At 38.1% G+C, this 23,801-nt stretch overlaps 1 protein-coding gene across 1 annotated transcript in view; it reads left to right on the top strand.

The window, feature by feature from the left end:
- Positions 1-23,801, top strand: part of LOC128024996 (cGMP-dependent protein kinase 1) — a 153,378-nt gene that overhangs the window by 29,628 nt on the left and 99,949 nt on the right. The window contains exon 3 of the mRNA XM_052610931.1: positions 19,282-19,395. Coding sequence (XP_052466891.1) covers positions 19,282-19,395 — 114 coding nt within the window. The remainder of the gene's footprint in view (positions 1-19,281; positions 19,396-23,801) is intronic.

The raw sequence follows: 23,801 nt of genomic DNA, 5'->3' as shown, positions 1-23,801 counted from the left end.
CCAACGCCCAAGCACGGGCTCCCCAAGACGTCACTTCAGCCACTACTGAACTTCCAGCCAATCAGCGACACCGGGATACCCCTTTCAACGGGAGTCCCTTTCACAGCAAACGAAGGCAACGTATTCCCAGATATTTGTTGTGCTGGTGTATCTAATATAATTTTAACCCCATTGAGGAACTCAATGCGAGCGCTAATTACGTGATTGATGGTTGTTCATGTCTATGCAATTTAACGTATTGCTGTAAACTTGGGATTCCATATTTCCATTCTCTTAAACTCATATTTTCCTAACTTTAGATCTTCCTGCAACTTGTGTGAATGTGTGAGTGCGTGCGTTTATGTGTTAGATTAGTTTATGTCTTAGATTTATCTAATAAAGCCTTATTCATATTGAAAAGAGAAGTATCTTGTGTTTTGTGCTTACAAGTTAATGTCTTAAACTGCCGATCTTGTTACTGTGCTAATTGATAGTGTTTCACTATAGTTTGGATATTAGTATCCAGCGCAGATTTGATGTTAAACGGCTCGTTCACTGAATCGCAGGCGCGTCTCCGTGAACAGCCGTGAAACAGTGATTCTGTTCAAATTCCCTTTAAAATCTTAAATGATTCCCTTTGAGCTAAATTGACCTGTTTCCCTTACAATATTAGGCTACGGGGGTAAGGAGACTTAGAGAGTTGAAATAAAAGATATTTTTGTGAAACTATAAGAATTTAATTTATGATCTCATTAGCAGAGGCAACATAACTATTTTTAAATATGGTTTTTGGTTATGGTGATATTTTTATTTTATCTGTTTATTCAATTTTATTTATTATTAGTGGTGCTTGACATAGGCAAATGTTATTATTATTTTACAGGGGTGTGGAGTCTGTATGGGTTTGTTCTCCCTCAGGGTGTGGGTAATATAATAAAAATCTTTTTTTTTTTTTAGAAATCATGATTTTATCCTGATTCTTTGTCATGTTGGTTTTTCTATTTTGCAAGCTGTTTGAGCATCACAGCCAAACTAATTTCCCTATTATAAAGCATTTTAAGGTAACAAAATATGAAAAAGTATGGCGGATATTTAGGCCAAAGTGCATGGGTGAAGATAAAAATCTTTGTAATTATTTTATCTTTGTTATTAAAAAATGAGAACAAAGATACACATTAAAAATACAGATATTATACAAAGAAAGTGTTTTATTTTCAGGTACAAGAGATGTATTTAGCAGGAGCATTAAAAAAAAAATAATGAACAAATATAAAAATAAAACACTATATACACTGATTCCTATTAAAGCAACTGTATTATTTTTATTTTTTTTCAGTCAAGAATATTGAGTGATTTCTCTCTGTGGGTTTGGTGTTTTATTAACATTAAAGGAATAATTCACCCAAAAAATTTAATTGTGAAGAAAAAAACCTGAATGAGTTTCTTTCTTCTGCTAAACATAAGCATTATTTTGAAGAAAACCAAACAGTTGCTGGTTCACAGTGACTTCCAGAGTATGTTTTACTACTATCAATGTCAATGTGAACCAGAAACAGTTTGGTTACACAGATTCTACAAAATATCTTATTTTGTGTTCAGCACAAGAAAGAAGTTAATATAGGTTTTGGACAACATGTGAGTGTATAAACAATGACAGAAATAAAATTTTAGGGTGAACTATCACTTTAATTCACACGGCAGCATGTAGCCTACTGTCCCTTTAAGACCTACATGCATACAGACATGTTCAGTTATTTACTTTCATTTTAGACATATCCAACTTAGTCTATACATAAACCTTGTGTGTTTTGACAGTATTAGCACAGAACAGAACTTAGAAATCAGGCAGAGTTTGAAGGGCTTTTTCGTTTTCGTGCCGCGCTATGATTGTGCTTAGAAGAACCGAACGTCAGAAAAGCACATGAATGAAACTTTTAAATAAGCAGATAAAAAACGATGTTCCGCTCTCAATGCACTTCGATCCCATATGCTGTTTTGGGGTGGCAACTGGAGTGGCAAAGCTCATTTGTGCCACCCTTGTGGACACGCCACTGCTCTAAGGCTCTGCCAGTTAAACATTTCATTTCTGAGCCCGTAAGCCTGAAGCACGCGCGCACTGTCAAACAGCACCAAACTGGATTTTTGTTGGGTCAGACTCATCTGCTACTGATGGAAAAATATGCACAAAACAATCAACTTTTAAATGTTTATTTATCATCAGAGGGACAGTCCGTTTCTCGGGAGGCAGGGCTTATCCTAGGGGAGGCACTGCCTCCCCCAGCCTCCCCCTAGATACGCCCCTGATTGGTAACATTTATGTTGAGAGCTACATATGGTGTGTCAAAAAAAAAAAGAATAATATGCAAAAAAGAGATGGTGCCCTTTAGTTCTTGTCTCATGTGTGATGCTTTAGAGAGGGTAGTGGGCTCAGGGTGAGATGAAACAAACAGGTTTGAGTAAACACTAAAAGTACGAGTGGCCGTTCCATCGATCGACACCTCTTTTGCTCAAATTCCTTTAACACTGAGGCACTTTTAACGTGGAGCGCTGCAATGGGACTCCTACACAAAATCATCAGAAGTGCCACAGGTCACAGCGAATGTTTGAAATTATCCAGCTTTCTCAGGACATACTGTGGCCTGTGCAACAAAAACAGTGCTTGACTCTTTAGGGACATGAATGTTGGGTTGTCCCATATGGGATCTCCAGCCGCATATTTTCCACTTGTCATTCATAAAGTCCAGTGTGACCCTTGCCCATTGCTTGTTTGCTTCATAGTTTCTTTTTTTTTCTGCCAAATTTATATTCAGATACCAATAAAAGTGGTTTAATGTATAACAGGGGCGTTCAGTTCATATACGCTGGGAATGCTTTACATTAGGGTTTTGCTGATAGACGATACTATCGTGAATCGATGATAGTCAGAGATATTGCCTGTGGCTGATGCCTTTGACAATAGCAAGATTATTTTCAATATTATAATTATCAAGCTAGTAATACGATCTTATTAATATTTTTTTTGCGTGTTTTTACAGTGTTATGCGTTATAACCAATCACACACAATTCTGTTGAGTTTATGAATGCAGCATCTAATCAGATGCATTCAGATGAGTCATCACTGAAACACTGGAGTTTTGTTCTTCAGTGCCTGCACACTGACTGAATTCTGCTCTCTGCGAATTCTCTCATCCCTCATATATATATATATATATATATATATATATATATATATATATATATATATATATATATTGGCAAAGTATGTTGGAGGCAAACATTATTAAGCAACAATTTAGCAACATGCAAGCAAACTAATGAAAATGAAAAACTCTGTAAACCTGGTAAAGAATTACCACACACCTAAAGCCGATCTTTCCTAAACGCAAAATATGCAAGCTGCATAGGGCCCCCGAAACTTCAGGGGACCCCTTGCTCTTCAAAGATGATTTAATTTCAGCTTAGTTTTTGAATTTGGCCAGTGGTTATGAAAACATGAATGATAATTTATTTTTATACGGTGTGCTGTTGCACTTTCTACTTAAAAATCCATCTAATCATGTAATGTGAATGTCATAAAGTCTTGCTCGAGACTAAAACAACAAGTTGAAGGCATACCGAGCCACAGAAGCAACACTGTTTCTCAAGCACTTTCCGCGAGCATGATTAGAGATGAAGTTAAACACAGAGAGATGCGTTTCATTCATTTGTTCAACGCCACTCATTAATTTTTCAGTGCGATTAGTAAATGAACCATTCAGTCCCATTAGTGAATCAGATTAACTGGTTCACTGAAAATAACTAACCCACAAGAATGATTTTTTCACAGTCAGTCTTTGCCACTATTGTATACAAAAGAAGAGTTGCAGAAAATTTTATGAGCTGTAGAATTAACATGACGTGGGTGAGGAAATAATGACAAAATGTCTGTTTTTGTATGAACTATTTCCTTAACTGTCCCATTCAATTTTTCCTTGAATAAAAGACATACAGGTGGGAGATTGGTATCTTCAGTCATGCTGGTTTAGGGCGAGTCAGAGTATTTGTCCTCCAGCCGCTGGATTCATCAACACACAATCAAATCCCACTGACTCATTTAAAGTAGTAGAAATGTGTTGCATTCTATGAAACAAATCCTTTGAGTACTTTCTTTACTTCTGAGAATTACAGATCACAGTCATATGATAGAGAATCTTGAAGATACTTATCCTCAGAGGATCTTGAACATATTCTGTAATGAAGAACCCTACGTTTAATAAAAGCCACCTGCTTAAATATATATGTAGCTCAAGGCATGTTAGTCCAAGTGTCATCCTCAATATTCAGAGGTCACCTCAAACGCTTCCTTCTTCAAAATTATATTTCCTCATCTTTTTTCATGAGAACAATGACTCGATCAGGGTTTTTCCTGGGTCAAAATTGGTCTTCGGTGGTGGCTGACTGACATGGTCATCCACACACAGCAAAGAGTACCCTAGTACCCACAAGTTCTGCAAGTCCAATATTGACAATAAATGTTAAATTTAAAACAAATACAAAGAAACAGTTTTTTTTTTTTTTTATCCTATTCATATCCTATTTTATCCTATTTGAATAATTTTTGGTCCCAATTTTGTTATTATTATCATTATCAATATTATTATTATTATTAATCAATTTCACTAGTGCTCCACTGTATGAAGAAGTTTTGGGTATAATATGTCGCAGTTCACTTTATTTTGCTATACTCACTTGCATAAATGTATTATAGTGTCCTGCACCTACTAGTAAAAAAATATATCTGGTGTCTGAATAATTGCTGGTGTGACTGTGCATTAATTCTTGGTAAAACTACTGAGTAATTCAGTCAAGAGCAGTGTGTGATTTTCTTTTTCATTTTGTTGGATTAACATTACAGCAGCTATATAGCTAAATTAGGCGCGGTCACTTTAAGAGACGATGAATCCATCCAATATACTAATACACGTAAATTTTTTTCTAAACGTTTTACTTTCACTTAAGACATAACCGACAGTTTTTTTTCCGAACATATAGTACTTTCCAAGACGGTATGAATTTGACGGTATTTGTATTTGACAGTACAAGAGCAAAATAAGGCAAATTCAGTGTTTAGGCGTTTTGAGACGCCTCTCTCTGCATGAACACCGCGGTGCTGAATTGGGCTCTTTCACATCCTTTTCTGTTTGTTTAAACTGCGATTGTATTTGTTCGTTCAGGTGCAGGGGGACGTTCAGTTCAGTGTTGCTGTCTGTGAGACGTGGCTCTCTCTCTCTCCGCGTGCTCACCGAACATAGCGCGTGAGGAACAGCTTCTCAGTTTAGCTTTTCCGCGTCTTGTGTTTGAATGCTTTAAACTCTTTTTAATGTTTAAATCGACAAGTGGCAAGGCTTAAAAACATGTTAAAATGGTAAGCTTTTGTGACCACAAGCAACAGTGGCCTGTCAACTGTCCTGAGCGTCTTTTTAGGCTGGCCAAACTGTTGAGATCGCCATGGGCACCCCCTCAGCCGTGTGCCGTTATAATCGTCACCACCTTTCACCCCACTAGCGACGACCCTGGGATCAGCTGATTTCGTGGGGTTTGGGCGCTGTGCTTGTTCTCTCCGTCAGTCCGTCAGTAGTCTGCTTCACTCACAAAACCCAATTACACATCAAATAAGCTTTGGCGGGACAAAAAAATCGTTTTCCTAATTTCTTCCATTCGAATTGACAAGATTTGCAATGCCGCAACAGCTTGAGACTGTCTACATTGGACATGACAAGTCCTTCTTGTCTTTCGTGTCAGAAATACACTCTATAGTATACAGTACATGCTCCCAGTTAATTGATACTAAATTAATTTATTAAATTATCAGATATACAGTTAACAAAATTGTCATGTTTTACTTGTAAAAAAATTTGTTTGTTACTCAAAAAGCTGCTCTTTTGGGTGAAAGAAAAAAGAATAGTTAACATTCTAATAATTGTATGTTTTCACATTATGATTTGTGAAAGTGACAAAAGCTAATTATCAAAGTAATTAAAAGCTGCAGATATGCCAGCATAGAAGATGCCCAGCATTTTTTTTTTTGCATATACACATTTTTTTTTTTTATCTTGTTTTCTCTGAGCCCTAAAGCATGCCACAATTTGCTTCCTAGTTACAGTAGGTTATTTCCCTTGGTTCTGGATGCAGGCAGTGATAATAGAGCACAAGTCAGTATGACCTGCCCGAAAACAGGCTGACAGTCACAGCTCACTGATAACAACATCCATCTTTTGTGCCCGGACTCATTCCCCATATTGCCCTGCCAAGATAAAGCCGTCAGAACATGATGGAAATCTAATAAAACTTTTTGCTGAAGAGAAGACATTGACAGTGGTACATTCAGTGTGATGTGTTACTGTGATACAGGTGTTAGAGTGGAGTCAAAACGTGTTTTTTATTTATTTATTTGAATACTTGAGACTTTGACATTCGAGTTGCCATTACTTTTGACTTGACTCGAACTTGTGTGTCAAAAAATAATACCACCCTATGATGTCATTTAAAACAGGGTCTCATTGTTCCATGTCAATTACGGAGTTAGCTGGAATTAATTGCTGATGATTTGACACAATCCTGGATTATTCAAAGCTCATCTGAGTGGTTGTCATAGCAACAGGTCCCTAAACTCAAACCTGCTCAGTAGCAGGTTTACGTAACATAAACAGGATTAGATTGCTTGTGAAGGTGCTGCTCAGAGCCCAGCACACCACTTCATTCTTCATTCTCAGAATAATATTCAACCAGAGGCAATGATATTTTAATGTTATTAAAATAAGTTTTAGAATAGTTACGATTTACAATGCCATTAGTACCAAAAGTATATCTGACCCTTAAGAAATTATCATTATGTGCTTCACATCTGCCTAAGAATTTAGCTTTAAGATTTTCAGTAATACATTAGTATAGGGTCCAAATCTCACTAACAACTAGTTGCTTATTAGCATGGCTATTGTTAACATATTTGCTGTTTATTAGTGCTTATAAAGTACATATAATGCATGACATCCATAATCCCCTAAATTCAACAACTACTACTACTACTATAAACTAATAATAAGCATCAAATTAGGAGTTAATTGAGGCAAAAGTCATAGTTAATGGTTAGTTAATAGTGAGAATTGGACCTTAAAATAAAGTGTGACCAGATTTTCTAATCCTGCTGAAAAAAAAAAAAAAAAATTAGTTGGCTGGTTTTACGTATTCATTATAGGGGTCAGCTAACTGTGAGATGTCATTGCTAAGTATATTTTTTTGCAAGTGTGTATATGTGTAATGGGTTTGTTAGTTGAATTAATTTGTTACCATACAAATAAATAAACGCTATGGCCCTTCGACGGGTGGTTCGTACGCACACAGGTAACGTTACTGAATGTGGATGAACAAATACTTAAGTTACAGTTTTATCATGATATTGTCACGATTGCACACAGGAAACAAGAGATCCAATTGCAGTGTTTTAATAGGGTAATCCAAAAATCATTATCCAAAAACAGGCAAGAGGTCATAAATCAAAATCAGTCCAGAAAAACAAGAAAAACACAAGGGAACACGAGAAAGCCGGGTGACGGAAAACAAGGAGTCCATGAAACAGATAGACACAGACCGGTTTATATAGACAGATGAAGATGATGAAAGTGGAGACAGCTGAGGGCAATTAACAGGTGTGCAATGAACCGTGATGAAAGGGACAAAGGCTTTGTGGGTAATGTATTGCCTGCAGTTGGTTGACTATGGGGAAGTGAGACCACTACTCGACACCCAGAGAAACACAGACCAGAGACCAGAAGGGAGGTGGACCGGCGGAGGACCAGGGTGCGGTCACAGCCGTGCGGTCGAGACAGAAGCCCACCAGGGTGGCGCTTAAGACCACCACTGCTGTGAAGTTGAGACAGAAGCCCACCAGGGCGGTGCAGAAGACCACCACAGCCGTGCGGTCAAGACAGAAGCCCACCAGTGTGGCGCATAAGACCACCACAGCCGTGCGGTTGAGACAGAAGCCCACCAGGGTGGTGCATAAGACCACCACTGCTTTGAAGTTGAGACAGAAGCCCACCATGGCGGCGCAGAGGACCACCAAAGCCGTGTGGTCGAGACAGAAACCAACCAGGGCGGCTCAGAAGACCACCGTGGGACAGTGGGATCGATGGCACAGGAGAGCAAGTCTGGTTAGGTAAGCCTGAAATAGAGAACATGAACAGGTTAAGGGTGGCCTCCATGGCCCTGATGAGATGATAGATGGTGTCCATGGCCATGACAGGGCCGGCGGTGAGTTCCTGGATGACCTCCATGGCCATGACAGGACGAGTGCTCTGGAAGTTCCGCAGAGACGTGAAGAGGCTCTGGTAGTTCAACAGAGACGTGAAGAGGCTCTGGTAGTTCAGCAGAGACATGAAGAAGCTCTGGTAGTTCAGCAGAGACGTGAAGAGACTCTGGTAGTTCAGCAGAGACGTGAAGAGGCTCTGGTAGTTCAGCAGAGACGTGAAGAGGCTCTGGTAGTTAAGCAGAGATGTGAAGAGGCTCTGGTAGATCCGTGGTGATTTGACTGGGTTCAGGTAGATCAACTGTGGCTTGACTTCATTCAGGAAGATCAACGGTGACTTGACTTGACTCAGGATGATCAACGGTGACTTGACTTGACTCAGGAAGATCAGCGGTGACTTGACTCAGGATGATCAACGATGACTTGACTTGACTCAGGAAGATCAGAGGTGACTTGACTTTGCTCATGAGGATTAACGGTGACTTGACTTTGCTCATGAAGATAATTGGTGACTTGACTTTGCCCATGAAGAACACTGGTGACTTGACCTTGCCCATAAAGAACACTGGTGTCTTGACTTTGCCCATGCAAATCATTGGTGACTTGACTTGACTCCTGAGGTCTAACTGTGGTAGTACTTGACTCATGAGTGTTGTTGTGCAGTGGCGCTGGGCCGACAGCCATCGAGGGCAGTGACTCTGGCCTGGCGGTCACCTGGTGCTGGGCTGGCGCCATCTTGTGCAGTGGCGCTGGGCAGGCGGCCATCTTGTGCAGTGGCGCTGGGCTGGCGGCCATCTTGTGCAGTGGTGCTGGGCTGGCGACCATCTTGTGCAGTGGCGCTGGGCTGGCGGTCCTCCTGTCTGGAGACACAGGTCTAGAGTCGACCATCACACCTGGAGGGACAGGTGTGGCTGGGGTATCCCACTGAGACCGATGTTGTAGATACATGATGAAACCCCAAAAATCCAGGATCTCCAGCTCCTTCATTTACCACTCAAGCACAGGGTTATCCAAACAAGCGTTAAAAAGGTATTTAATTGCCTCATCATTGTATCCAAATCCTACCGCCAGGGTCCAGAATACTTGCGCCAAACCACCCACCTCACTCCCCTCTTGACGGAGGGCGATCAAATTTAGGAATCTCCCCCTCCGCTCCTCCATGCTGGCTGGGGAACGGACACGAAATGCCACACTGCTGGATCTGGGCATTGAAGATTGAAGATCCAATTGCAGTGTTTTAATAGGGTAATCCAAAAATCATAATCCAAAAACAGGCAAGAAGTCATAACACACAATTAGTCCAGAAACAAGAAAAACACAATGGAACACGAGAAAGCCGGGTGAAGGCAAACAAGGACTCAATGAAACAGATAGACACAGACAGTTTATATAGACAGATAAAGATGATGAAAGTGGAGACTGAGAGCAATTAACAGGTGTGCAATGAACCGTGATGAAAGGGACAAAGGCTTTGTGGGAAATGTAGTGCCTGCAGTGGGGTGACTATGGGGAAGTGAGACCACATGTGGACACCTAGGGAAACACAGACCAGACACTGTGACAGATATATATATATATATATATATAAAACATATACAGGTCCTTCTAAAAAAAAATTAGCACATTGTGAAAAAGTTCATGCTAATTTTTTGAGATAGGAATTTTGGGATGCAAAAATCAATAATAAAACAATAACAATAAAAGACCTGAAATATTTCAGTTGGTGTGCAATGAATCTAAAATATATGAAAGTTTAATTTTTACCATTACATTATGGAAAATAATGAACTTTTTCACAATATGCTAAATTTTTGAGAAGGACCTGTATATATATATTGATAATTTTCCATAACTGTGCTTTCAGTCATTGATTAAATGATTTACTTAAAACTGTTAAATTAGATAAAATATAAATCTGTATTTTTTGGTGTTTAATTATAATTTGATTAAATACTATGTTGTGTTTCTGATTGTTTAATTGTTTAATGTGAGTCTACTTAAGTCAATTTCCATGTGCAGTTATGCTCAGTAATGTTGTTAAAGTAGTTTTGTTTACTGATATAGTGCACCAATAATAAAATACATTTACAAGACGAAAAAATATGTGTGTGTATTAAGTAAGGAATAATTGACGACGGGCCGTTGAATTATTAGAAAAATAATGCACACTCAATTATTCCGCTTATACTATGATTACCACACCTCAAGACATCGATCCAATGATTTATTTAAAGGGATTAGTCCGGTTTTTGTACTTAAATCGCTATTGTGAGTAGGACTATTTCTTCTGAATTTCATCCACTGCCTCTTTTACTAGTACCTAAATGTTGTTTTAAAGTGGTTAACGGAGTATTGATCCATTGATAGCATTGTAATGCAGTCATTAATGGAGTTATTAGAAAGAGCGAGAGAAGAGAGAACTTGTATGAATTAGGCTAAAATTACCTCTGTGTGTCACTCAACACTCTTCTGCCTGCAGCGTCTAAACAGCGCTGAAATGTCATGTGTAGCCTTTAAGTTGCTACACTATATAGGCTAACTGATAAAATCGTCAGGCCAGTGCTGACAACACCCTTTTGTGCAAACTGTGCGACCGTTATTACGCTTTTACTATGCAAAGTGATATGGAACTGTAATGCGGTCAGGAGAGCTACCTGGAACTATGTTCGCCGTGCGTTTCCAAGAATGTTCATCAGCCAGTCAGGTTCAAGCATTCAATGGCCCCTAAGTATAATAATTAATACATGATTAGTGTGTCTACTTTACTTTAAATTTCACTTTCACAGGATAATAATGATGTTCATCACTCATTAATAAATGTTTCATAGTTGTTCACTTTTAAGGTTCGCTTGCACAGGTTACTAACATTTATAGATCATTAATAAATTGTTCACAGGTATTCACTTTACATTAAGGTTCACTTTCACAGGTTATTAACATTTATAACTCATTAATAAATGGTTCACAGGTGTTCACTTTACATTAAGGTTCACTTTCACAGGATAAGATAATACATTATAAAAATCGAAACAAGAAGACAGTAACATATATATTTTATTTTATTAATATAATAATTGTTTAAATTAATATAATAATTGATACTTTTACAGGCTTAAATGTGAAGTTTATCATTTTATAAAACTTTTGCTTAAATATCTTACAGAAAACCTGGTCTGGCAAAAAAAACAAAAAAAACATAAATTCACGTTTTTATGTATATAATTTCCCAGACCTTGGCTGGTGAGATGGGTTCATTACTGGACCTCAAGCAATTTTAGTTGCAGATCCCTGGTTGATAATGTTACTAGCATGTTTCTGGTAAGTTTATCATGGCTAGAATTTTTAGAACAGTTAAGTTGCAAAATAAATATTTTATATCTTATATTGCCTAATAATGTTAAATGTACAGAATCTAAACTATTTTTCATGTTATTGCTGATTACAGATTTGATTATTGATGTGCCCGGATAACCCAGTCAGTATATTTTAATAAAAATATGCATCTGTGCTTAAAGAATCATATTACCTAGAAAGCCATTAGCACAATTAGCTGATCTGGAATTTATCATATTATATCAGATTTACAGTATAAAGTGATGGAGAACAGGGCCTACTCATTCATTGACAAACATCTCATTTATCAGATATCTCTTTGAACAAGCTATTGAATAATTATTGGAACTATTTAACTTTGAAAAAAAGGTTTAGGTTAAATAAAATCACCAGTTTGTGTTTGAACCCTCTGGGGTCTGTGAGTTTTAGGACTCTGGAGATGTGTTGACAGGCCCTGATATTTGTGCGTTTTTCAGTTTCTCATAAACAAATGGGTATTTAGCAAAGTGGTGTCCCATGGTTACATATGTGACCATGATTCCCAGAGGGAATGAGACGCTGCATCAAGAAACACTTTGTGAACGCCCCTGTTTCCAGGCTCTGAAACGCGTGTAATCCGTATGAGGGAATCCTGGTCGACGTCACCGGTGGGGATGACGTAGCAACCAGGAAGTATAAAAGTATAAAAGCACGTGCAGTGGACACAGCGACAGCTTCTGGAGAGTGAAGGAAGCGCTTCATTCCAGGGAAGAGATGGCTAGTAGAAATACAGTCTTAACTGTAAGAAATCTCAGAGAATCATTTTCCTGGGGTTCAAAATGAGCTTTCAAAAGTACCTCTAAAACCACAGCCAAATCCCAAAAAGTCATCATTGGGTATACTGGAGGTCTCAGCCTACTGGTACCCTGGAAGAAAATGTGTCACCAACAGGTTTGTCCCCAGAGACTGCTCACCCACATGGGCATGGTGAGCAGCAATATCATCCACGTAGACATTTAAAGTGGAGGAGGATAACCCTGTGGCAAATGTCCCTTGCACAAATTCCAGCACTGGCCCAACATGGCAATTGTCTGGGTCTAACTGATGGCTGTCACACCATAAAGTCAAAATAGATGCCACTTAGCAGTGTACAATTTACTCATGGAAGGAGCTCTGGACTGGAGGATGGTCTTAACAGGTTTGCAAACCATGACCAGCCTGGCCAATACAGGGCTACTAATATGAGAAAACTCCGTCCCAGCAAACTCTCTCTAGAACTCCCGCAGCAGAGCAGTCGGGGGAAAGGCGTACAGACCTTGGCCATGTATGTACCATGGCATCAGTGTCTACTTCTTGTCCCATGACCAGAGCCTGCTTGGGGCCCACAAGTGTGGAAAACACCTCGTTGAATAGAGGCAGATGCCCCCCCAAACTGAAACTTTTAGCCTCTTCCTACAGTGTTAGCCTATTCCATGATTCAAGGTGCTGCTCTGACTCAGCAGAGGCTGGACCCAATCCATGGGGAATGCTAGCGAGAGCACCATCCTCAAAGAGTTCTCTCTGGGAAACAAAAAAGCTGTGCACAAATTGTGTGTATCCCCACCAGTGATGAAACGAGGGCAGGGAGGAAGACAGCCTGAAACACTGCTTGTAAGACTCAGAAATCTTGGCAGACTTTGCCATTATAAGATTGCAACAGGGCGTACAAAGATAAATATGATGTGAAACACAGAGTGCTTACTGAACAACAGAAACTGCTGCTGTCTCCATCGCACGTTACTTAGAAACATGCAGATTTTCGCTCCAGAAGATGTTAATTTGTCGACTGTTGGTGTGGATTACTTGTGGATTATTGTGATGTTTTTATCAGATGTTTGGATGTCATTCTGATAGCACACATTCACTGCAGAGGATCCTTTGGTGGGCAATTGGTGAAATGCTAACCTTAATACTGATCAAAGTCTAGGATGTTAGAAGTGTCTACGACTCATGTCTGATATGTGTTTGTTTTTTAATCCAATTTGTAAATTTAAAAGCACTACATCATATTTAAACATCGAGGGCCCTATTTTAACCTTGGGGTCTGGAGAGGTTTTGTCATGCCCTGACATTTGTGTTTTTTTTTTTTTGAGTTTCTTATAAACATCTAAATGGCTACAGTCTAATCTCACTGCAGTCAGCACAAACTGGGCTATAATAATATGTGAGCAGCATGTAAGTACATGATTGTGTTTTTGAGGAAAAAAAAATGTTATGGGTGGTTAGTGAAAAACGAAAAATGTTAAAACACTTGAATAAGGCCATAAAACACATACAGAACATTGGTTCCCGGGACTTTTGAGAACTTGAGCTTGTAGCCTTAGAATTTTTCTTTCTAAATGATGTGAAAATCATCTTGTTTACCCACTGACAAACACAAAGTGTAAAGCGCATGGTGCAGATGCACTCAGGGCGTGTTAAAATCCAATTTTGCTATTTTAATGAAGGAAAAATGGTTGGCACTCCCAGGCGCATGGTCTAAACGGGTTGTCCCTATTCTCTTAATGAGTAATGCGTGTCTTTTGGGCCTAACGTGTAATAAACCAATCAGAGTCTAATCTTCCATTCCCTTTAAGAGCCAGTTGCGCTCGTGCCATGACAGATTTGCTATTTACACAGCGGAATTTGGCAAATGCAAAGACAGAACGCGTCTCCGAGATGAAACGGAGCTGCTCGTGTTCGAACAAATAGATAGCCTACTTCTGATACATACTATGACTATTCATTATGACATGTAGGCATTTTTGTATTTAATTAGCCTACAAAAAATTCTTATGCATTTAAAAAAAACAATGCGCCCAGGTTTGAGTTGGTCTATGGAGCAATCTATTTTCAGCTCCTTAAAATATGCCCCAGCAATGCACCTGAACACACCTCTTTTTTAGACCAGCACGCCCATGGGCGCAAATATATTTGCTAATTAAACGACGTGGCGCTGGACGGGAAAATGCATACAGCGCTGGACTGAAACTAGCAAACACACTTGCGCTGCACCTTGCGTCACATTGTGCCGGGTGTATGATAGGGCCCTGAGTGAGTGGGCTGGTGTTCATGGTGGGCTTAAAGTGAATAGTTTTGTTTCGTGCTGTTAGAACTTCGGATGGCAAGTGGTGTTTCAGATCCATCATTAGATTGACCCCAGGTGGCAGGAGAGTAGTGGCAACACAGACTGATTCTGGGTCAGTGTATTTGTGGCCTGTTTGGATTAGCCTTGCTGATAGCATCAGAGATCTAGAATAGCCTACCAAGAAGTATGATGAAGAAAATTTGTTACTGTTACTGTTAGTGTTCAGCTTTGAGACTAAGTTAAAACTATATATATATATATATATATATATATATATATATATATATATATATATATATATATATATATATATATATATATATATATACAGTGCCCTCCATAAGTATTGGAACAGTAAAAACAAAATTGTCCTGTTTGCTGTGGAGTCAAGAAATATGTAAATATTATTAAAGGATGAATATGAGACAAAACTAAAAACTTTTATTATTGGGTGATTCATCTGGAAGTTTCATTGGAAGTTTCATCTTCCTATCTGATGTTAGCATAAGCCTTGGAACAATTGCCTCACAGGCCTTTCTAAGTGTTCAGCTGTATCCTGTTGCATTAATTATTCAGATATTAAAAGCAGGGAAAATGTTTTATCAGTTATATCCATTGCTTCTGCATTCTAAGTCTTGAATTTGCTAATGACACACACAAACCAGGATGAAGACGAGGAAGCCGACTCTGAAAGAAAAGCAAGCAATTTGGATGCTAAAAGAAAAGATGAAGTCAATTAGAACTATAGGAAAAACAAAGGCATGGAGAAATCAAGAGTTTGGAAACTGCCGGCGATATCAGCAACCAACTATGACCTGATCAGCTGAGAAAAACAACAGTAGTTGATGAAAGACAAATCATAAAAGCTGTGAAAATGAACCCTAAAATACATGTCTGTAAAACCACCAACTACCTCCAGAAAGCTGGAGTGATGTTCTGTCAATCTACAGTCCGCAGGAGAATTTGACACAGAATTACAGAAGCTACACAGCAAGATGCAAACCTCTGATCACCAGCAAAAATAGAAAGGCAAGATTCTTCGCAAATTTGAGCCAGTGGAGTTTTGGAACTGAGTTGATGGACTGATGAGACAAAGATTAACCTTGATCTAAGTGATGGAAAGCAAAAGTACGGAGAAAAAAGGGAACTGCAAATGATCCTAAGCATACGACCTCATCTGTAAAGCTTGGTGGAGGTGGTGTAATGGCATGTGCAATTTTAATGATGACTTTATTTATGATGTCAGTAGAAGACTGAATTTGGAAGGGAACAAAATCATATTGGATCAGGACAATGACCCAAAACACCCAGCCAATTCAGTCAAGGACTTTATCAGGGGAAATAAATGTAAAGTCTTATATTGCCCAAATCAATCTCCAGATTTCTATGCAATTGAAAATTAATTTCACCAGCTGAAGAGGACACTAAAGACATAAACTCCCCAAAACAAGCAACAGTTGGATTTGTCTGCATTAAAGGCTGGGGAAAGCATTTCAAAGCATAAGACCAAGAGATCTATCTATCTATCTATCTATCTATCTATCTATCTATCTATCTATCTATCTATCTATCTATCTATCTATCTATCTATATATATATATATACAGTATTGTTCAAAATAATAGCAGTACAATGTGACTAACCAGAATAATCAAGGTTTTTCGTATATTTTTTTATTGCTACGTGGCAAACAAGTTACCAGTAGGTTCAGTAGATTCTCAGAAAACAAATGAGACCCAGCATTCATGATATGCACGCTCTTAAGGCTGTGCAATTGGGCAATTAGTTGAATAAGTTGAAAGGGATGTGTTCAAAAAAATAGCAGTGTGGCATTCAATCACTGAGGTCATCAATTTTGTGAAGAAACAGGTGTGAATCAGGTGGCCCCTATTTAAGGATGAAGCCAACACTTGTTGAACATGCATTTGAAAGCTGAGGTAAATGGGTCGTTCAAGACATTGTTCAGAAGAACAGCGTACTTTGATTAAAAAGTTGATTAGAGAGGGGAAAACCTATAAAGAGGTGCAAAAAATGATAGGCTGTTCAGCTAAAATGATCTCCAATGCCTTAAAATGGAGAGCAAAACCAGAGAGACGTGGAAGAAAACGGAAGACAACCATCAAAATGGATAGAAGAATAACCAGAATGGCAAAGGCTCAGCCAATGATCACCTCCAGGATGATCAAAGACAGTCTGGAGTTACCTGTAAGTACTGTGACAGTTAGAAGACGTCTGTGTGAAGCTAATCTATTTTCAAGAATCCCCCGCAAAGTCCCTCTGTTAAAAAAAAGGCATGTGCAGAAGAGGTTACAATTTGCCAAAGAACACATCAACTGGCCTAAAGAGAAATGGAGGAACATTTTGTGGACTGATGAGAGTAAAATTGTTCTTTTTGGGTCCAAGGGCCACAGGCAGTTTGTGAGACGACCCCCAAACTCTGAATTCAAGCCACAGTACACAGTGAAGACAGTGAAGCATGGAGGTGCAAGCATCATGATATGGGCATGTTTCTCCTACTATGGTGTTGGGCCTATTTATCGCATACCAGGGATCATGGATCAGTTTGCATATGTTAAAATACTTGAAGAGGTCATGTTGCCCTATGCTGAAGAGGACATGCCCTTGAAATGGTTGTTTCAACAAGACAATGACCCAAAACACACTAGTAAACGGGCAAAGTCTTGGTTCCAAACCAACAAAATTAATGTTATGGAGTGGCCAGCCCAATCTCCAGACCTTAATCCAATTGAGAACTTGTGGGGTGATATCAAAAATGCTGTTTCTGAAGCAAAACCAAGAAATGTGAATGAATTGTGGAATGTTGTTAAAGAATCATGGAGTGGAATAACAGCTGAGAGGTGCCACAAGTTGGTTGACTCCATGCCACCCAGATGTCAAGCAGTTTTAAAAAACTGTGGTCATACAACTAAATATTAGTTTAGTGATTCACATGATTGCTAAATCCCAGAAAAAAAAATGTTTGTACAAAATAGTTTTGAGTTTGTACAGTCAAAGGTAGACACTGCTATTTTTTTGAACACACCCCTTTCAACTAATTGCCCAATTGCACAGCCTTAAGAGCGTGCATATCATGAATGCTGGGTCTTGTTTGTTTTCTGACAATCTACTGAACCTACTGGTAACTTGTTTGCCACGTAGCAATAAAAAATATACTAAAAACCTTGATTATTCTGGTTAGTCACATTGTACTGCTATTATTTTGAACAATACTGTATATATATATATTAGGGCTGGTAATTTAGCACATTAATTAGATTAATTAATTATTGTTAAATATAATGCGTTAAAATTATTAACGCATTTAACACACTTGCCCCGTCCCAGACCTATGCGGATCATCTGCCATTTCACACAGTCGATTTGTGACTAATATGAGGCAGGGCAACAGCTTGCTGCGTGATGGAGCCTAGAAAATGTCCCTAAAATTCAAGATTTGAGGCAAAATGCCCCTGTTTGAAATTTTTGTCTTATATTTACATCACATAGTTAAGAAATATCACACGATCTGCAGGCTAAGTGCATTATCACAAGAGTGCAAATTTGATACTTTTAACAACAGTTCATTATGAAGTTAATATTGTGATATGTTAGACTCAATTTTGCTAACCAGAAGATAAACACAAAGCAGAACTGGTCATCTCCGATCAACCCACAGCGGCATTTCATTTCTTAATCTATTCTTTGAATGAATTTGGGGAAACATTTGGTGTGGCACTTGGCGTGGCACTGCACAAACTGATCGGTGACATCAAATACCGCGAGAGTGATTCAAAAGCACAAGGAGTTGACTGTGGTACTTTTATGTCAGACACCGATCGGATTGATGGTGATGACCCACTTCAAGACTGACAAGTCTAATGATTCAATGAACCATTCATAAAGAACCATGTACTTCACTCCTGAATGAATCATTTTTTTGAACCATTTTTTTAGACACACACACACACACACACACACACACACACACACATAAACACAGTGATTATTACACATAATACATTACACATTACTGTTGGTCTGTACATAAATATATTTGCCTTTATGTGCTACCTTGCTGGCCATCATTTACCAGGAAGCGCTTTCTCAGACCTACATTATTCTGATCAGGTGCCCCTGGAAGCTTTGGTTTAATTCGAGGACTGCGTGAGGTGACAGATGAGCTCTTCAGCTAAGACTGTTGCTGTATTTCCCATGAGCTAACGTGTGTCTTACGCATGACTCCTAAAATAACAGTCTCAGACCCTCTCAGTTTGGTTACACTGAATCTCTTCTAATAGTTTAGGCATAATACTCTGTTAATCCTCTACTCCTTTCCTTTTTTTTATCTTTTCACTGGCCTATTTCTCATTGTACCCATTACAGGAGCTCACTGGGAAGAGCTCCTGCCCTTCCCAGTGATTCCACCTCCCCCACTCTTGTCTGCTGGCCTAATGAAATGAGACTGATATTGGAATGTATTAGACCAGGCTCGGTCTGATCCAGGCAGCTGGCACGGATGCATTTCCAAACTGTCATGCTTGCTTTTATCAACAGAGCATCATCAATGAACTTAAGGATTTATCTTCTGATTGCTTTCAGATGGCAAGGTGGAGGTGACCAAGGAAGGCATGAAACTCTGCACTATGGGGCCAGGGAAGGTGTTTGGAGAGCTTGCCATCCTCTATAACTGCACCAGGACTGCTACGGTACAGAGTGAGTGAGGAGAACAACAATGCACCTGCACATCTGCAATTCCAAATTGTTAAACATGAAACACAGTTTCAGATTTGTATACTATGTTTCTCAAGGTTAGTTTATAAAGTTTGCACAGGTTTTTGAAGCAAAAACTGTCTAGTATTAATTGAAAGAAAAAACAAAACATCAACATAATTTTCCACCCCCTTTTTACTCTTTGAAAAAAAAAAGCAGTCTTGGGGAGGTTAAATCTTACAGAAATGTAAGTAAACACCTCACTTCATTGCACCACATAAAATATATGCATTAATATGTTACTTTAAATCATTAAATACCTTATCTCTCAGCAGAGTACTCTTATAGTTTAAACCATTGTGAGTTCAACTTTAAGAATGGTCATTACAGTGTGAAGTTAAGGTACCGTACCTGAAACTTTTAAATGATATTCCCTCTGCACTTCGAAAGCTGTGGTCCTCCACACACACAAGCATACATCACCGTTTCTCCCAAATGAGAAAAGTTTCTTTGAAAGGATAACCACAGATTGACTCAGAAATACTAATGTAATGAGGTCGAAGGTGTATGTTTATCGTGTAATTTAACATGTTTTTGAACGTCGCTGAACCAATCAGAATCAAGGACTGTAAGGTACAACTTTTTCCCATTGACAACATTCTGGCAGAGGGCAGCAGATTTTTATAATTTTTAATCGTGATTAATTGCATTATTTTTCTTTGATTAATCCCATTATGCACAAAATTCAATCATTGACACTCTATCTAAATCTGCATTTATAAACCTGTGATCTGCTAAAAAGCAAGCAAGAAGAAGAAGACGCCTCACACTCCTGCTGCTAAGAATGAGCACAACAAGACGCGCTCAGGATAGTTCTAACAGTTCAGACACTGCATGAATCAGAGGTAAAAAAAAAAAAAACTATACAAATACTGCACAGACCGATCGTTCTGTGTCTTTACACAGCAATGCATCGTCCCAAGCCGCAGGGTTTGATTTGGTTTTCTGTATGTTTTTTTGTTTTATTGTATGTTTTAGCCGTGATTCCCATCCACTACCATTATTAGACTGAACGACTGCAATAGTTTAAAATTGAGTTAGAAAATAGAGTTAAAATAGTTTAAGCAGATAAACATCAAATTTTCATTTTTAGGTGAACTATCCCTTTAATGTTTTTTTTTTATAGAAACTATTTTATAGTTTGTTATAGGTAAAACAAGTTATGCTCAGAGTCCAGAGCTTTGATCATAACATTATAACAGGCACCTTGCGAGTAGAGACTTGCGCTATCGCAGGGCCCAACTCAGAATGCGGTGAGGGACAACTCCTGTTGGCCGAGTGCAGGTGCGGTTAGGTAGAGACTCGCGTGTGAGGGATGCGGCGATCTTAACCATGCCAAAACACATTTGATCCCCAAAGCCCGGTTCGGTTGACTTGTGTGATCTTCAAAAAGCAAGAATAATTTATAAAACAGTTTGTTATAAAATGCAAAGCACAATTCAGGCACATTATTAAAAATAAACTTCAGCCATGATTTCCAATGCTCAGATCTTTAGGAAGGCTATGCAACGTTTTTAGAGTTGCAGTTTCTTTACATTCACCGACGGAACAAGTGGCATGATTGTTCAGAACACATTTGATTACATATGACGATGACACGTTAAGGTGTGTATCGAGGGGACATTTTGATTCTCCATTTCATGACCATCTTAAAAAATGTTGTACCTCTTGTGCACAACATCAGTTACATAGGAGCACATGAGATTGCATATGCAAATATGCAAACATACATGCATAAGCATGAAAATACACATATAAAGACACCTTCACTCTGCATGCAAAGACAAACCACAATCTGGAGTGAGTTACCATGGAAACACATACAATGTGTTGTCATCCTTAACTTAGCAAGAACAGCTACTCTCAATAGGGAGTAACTATGGAAACCACACACACACTCTATCACACACACACATACATCTCCGTTAGGAATACATGTGAAGTAGCCTAAATTACTTTGAATACAGTTTTTATTACAAAACTGAAAATTAAATATGAGGCATGATAGTTATGATTTTTTTTTTATTATGTCTGCACAATAAATAATGTAAATATTGTCCTGCATTGCTCTCTTCATGTTTGACAAGTTTCATATGTGTTGTATTTCTAAAACAATATGACAAGCTAATTTGTATGCATGTCAGCATGGCAAAATAATTAGCAAGTCTCACTTAATTTAATTATCAAAACACAATGCATAATGTTTCTGTTTCTTCCCCTGTTAAACCAGATGCAACACTGCGTTTATTGGAAGATTATGTATTGTTTGTCTTGCTGTGTAATGCTACTTCAATCTTTGCTAAATCTTTGATATATCCTTTGTGTCCTTGTTATTGACACTGGTACGGACGTTAGTCTTTGTGTGCCTAGCGTGAAATAGTGTGATATATACCAGCAATGGAAAGAGGTGAGTCAGAGTCTCTGTGTCTCATCTGCAACTCTTAAGTGCGACAAATGCCAGGCAGTGACCAAGATGAGAAACACAAAGCTGTTATTTTGTCATGATAAAATACAATCTTCAACATCTTATTCTTTTTTTTAGCTTTTTGCCTCTGAGACAAATCCAAATACATGTACTCCATATCTCTCTCTCTCTCGCTCTCTGTTTTCTTTGCAGCAGCAGTTACTTTATAAAATCTTATCAAACATCAATTCAGTTTTTCTTCCAGATTTTAAACTAGATGCATGGCTGATATGCTTTTCCGTCTTTTCTTTTTGCACACATGCAATAAAAATATGTATGGCAAGTAATATATGGGAAACAGGAATGGGTAAAAATAATAATAAAAAAATGGTCCATGTGCCATAGGACGTTAAATTGGAATCTTAATTGGAATTACATTCATTTTTTTTAATTTTTATTTAAGTGATTACATCATAATATATAATTACATCATTCATTTTGACGAAACTGTTTACAAGCTATTACCATTTTTTTGAAATTTAATTATTAATGGTTAATCTTTATATTAACCTTTTTTGCACATAAGTTTAAAATATACTAGATGAGCCCCCAGTATGAGTTTTTAGGCAACAGTTATATGACTGCTCTGTTTCCACGGTGACGCATCATGTTTGTCATGTGAAACTCCACAGCCACAATAATGCTGTATAACACATCCATCGGTTTTATTTAATTTTTCCTTTTTCATTTAAAATACTCACTAATGTGTTTACTATATTATGAAATATCTGATAATATATATATATATATATATTTTTTAAATGTGTACATTCAAGTATTTGGCAGTTTAAATGCCTTTATTATGACCATGTTAGTTCATTTTATAGTGGTTGACTTGCGCTGCCATGCTAGTTCGTGCTGAATCTGAGCTTCAGGTGAACTGGGAGAGGAGTAGACTAAACTTTATAGTTACCTACACAATGTGTATATGATATCAATAAAACATGTTGCCAAATTATAGTTGAATGGATTATTATTGCTGCTTCCATAGACATCGGTGTGTATTTTACAAACTATAAATGTATTGTTTTGCTAGTATTTATGTGTATTTAGATGTCTGAAACCTAAAATAAGCATTACATTGTTGAAAACACTGAATTGTTATGAAAACATGACAAGAGGTCAGCATGTCCATCTCCATGAAAAGTGCGAAAGCAGATTTGAATTCAGCAGTTGATCAAGTGATGAACTGAATGTTCTAATCACACTGGTATGATCGTACGTGTTAAAGGGTTAATGGTTTATCACTTTTGATCAATTTGGTGGCACTGTTGTCAAATTGATGTGGTGTGGTCAGAGTGAAGTGATAACAGCACATAGTAAGATTGGTGTCAATATGTCAAAGCTTTGCAGAGATTTGTTTATGCGTTAAACATTAAGTATTTTATATTCTGACATGAAATCCATCACCTTTTGCCGGTATGTTCTAAAGATAATCTGAGTCAAATTTGGTGAAAATCAGACCAATCGTCTAGGAGGAGTTTTGTTCGACTTGGTACTGTATGTTGCATCAAATCTAAACAGATCTAGTCTCATGTAGCCACACCTGATGTGACGGCAGAAGGTCTGGGAACCTTGGCCACTTTGAATAGCGAAGGACTGCCCAAGAGGCCATATGAATGACAGATAAAACAACCAGTCATGTTTTGTTTTGTGTCATGGCATGGCATGTTTAGGGGTTCAATTCAATTCAAGTTTATTTGTATAGCACTTTTTACAATACAAATCGTTACAAAGCAACTTTACAGAAAATTATGTTTCTACAATATTTAGTAGTAGCTTATAAGTGATGACTGTCAGTTTGTGTTCGTATGACAGGATTTTTAGAAAAATTAATACAAGACGTAGTCAGCCAGACGATAAACATTATTAATATTATTAATAA

Source organism: Carassius gibelio, chromosome A12, assembly GCF_023724105.1.
Source record: "Carassius gibelio isolate Cgi1373 ecotype wild population from Czech Republic chromosome A12, carGib1.2-hapl.c, whole genome shotgun sequence".
NCBI classification, from domain to species: domain Eukaryota; kingdom Metazoa; phylum Chordata; class Actinopteri; order Cypriniformes; family Cyprinidae; genus Carassius; species Carassius gibelio.
This window is presented reverse-complemented; position numbering and strand designations above follow the sequence as displayed.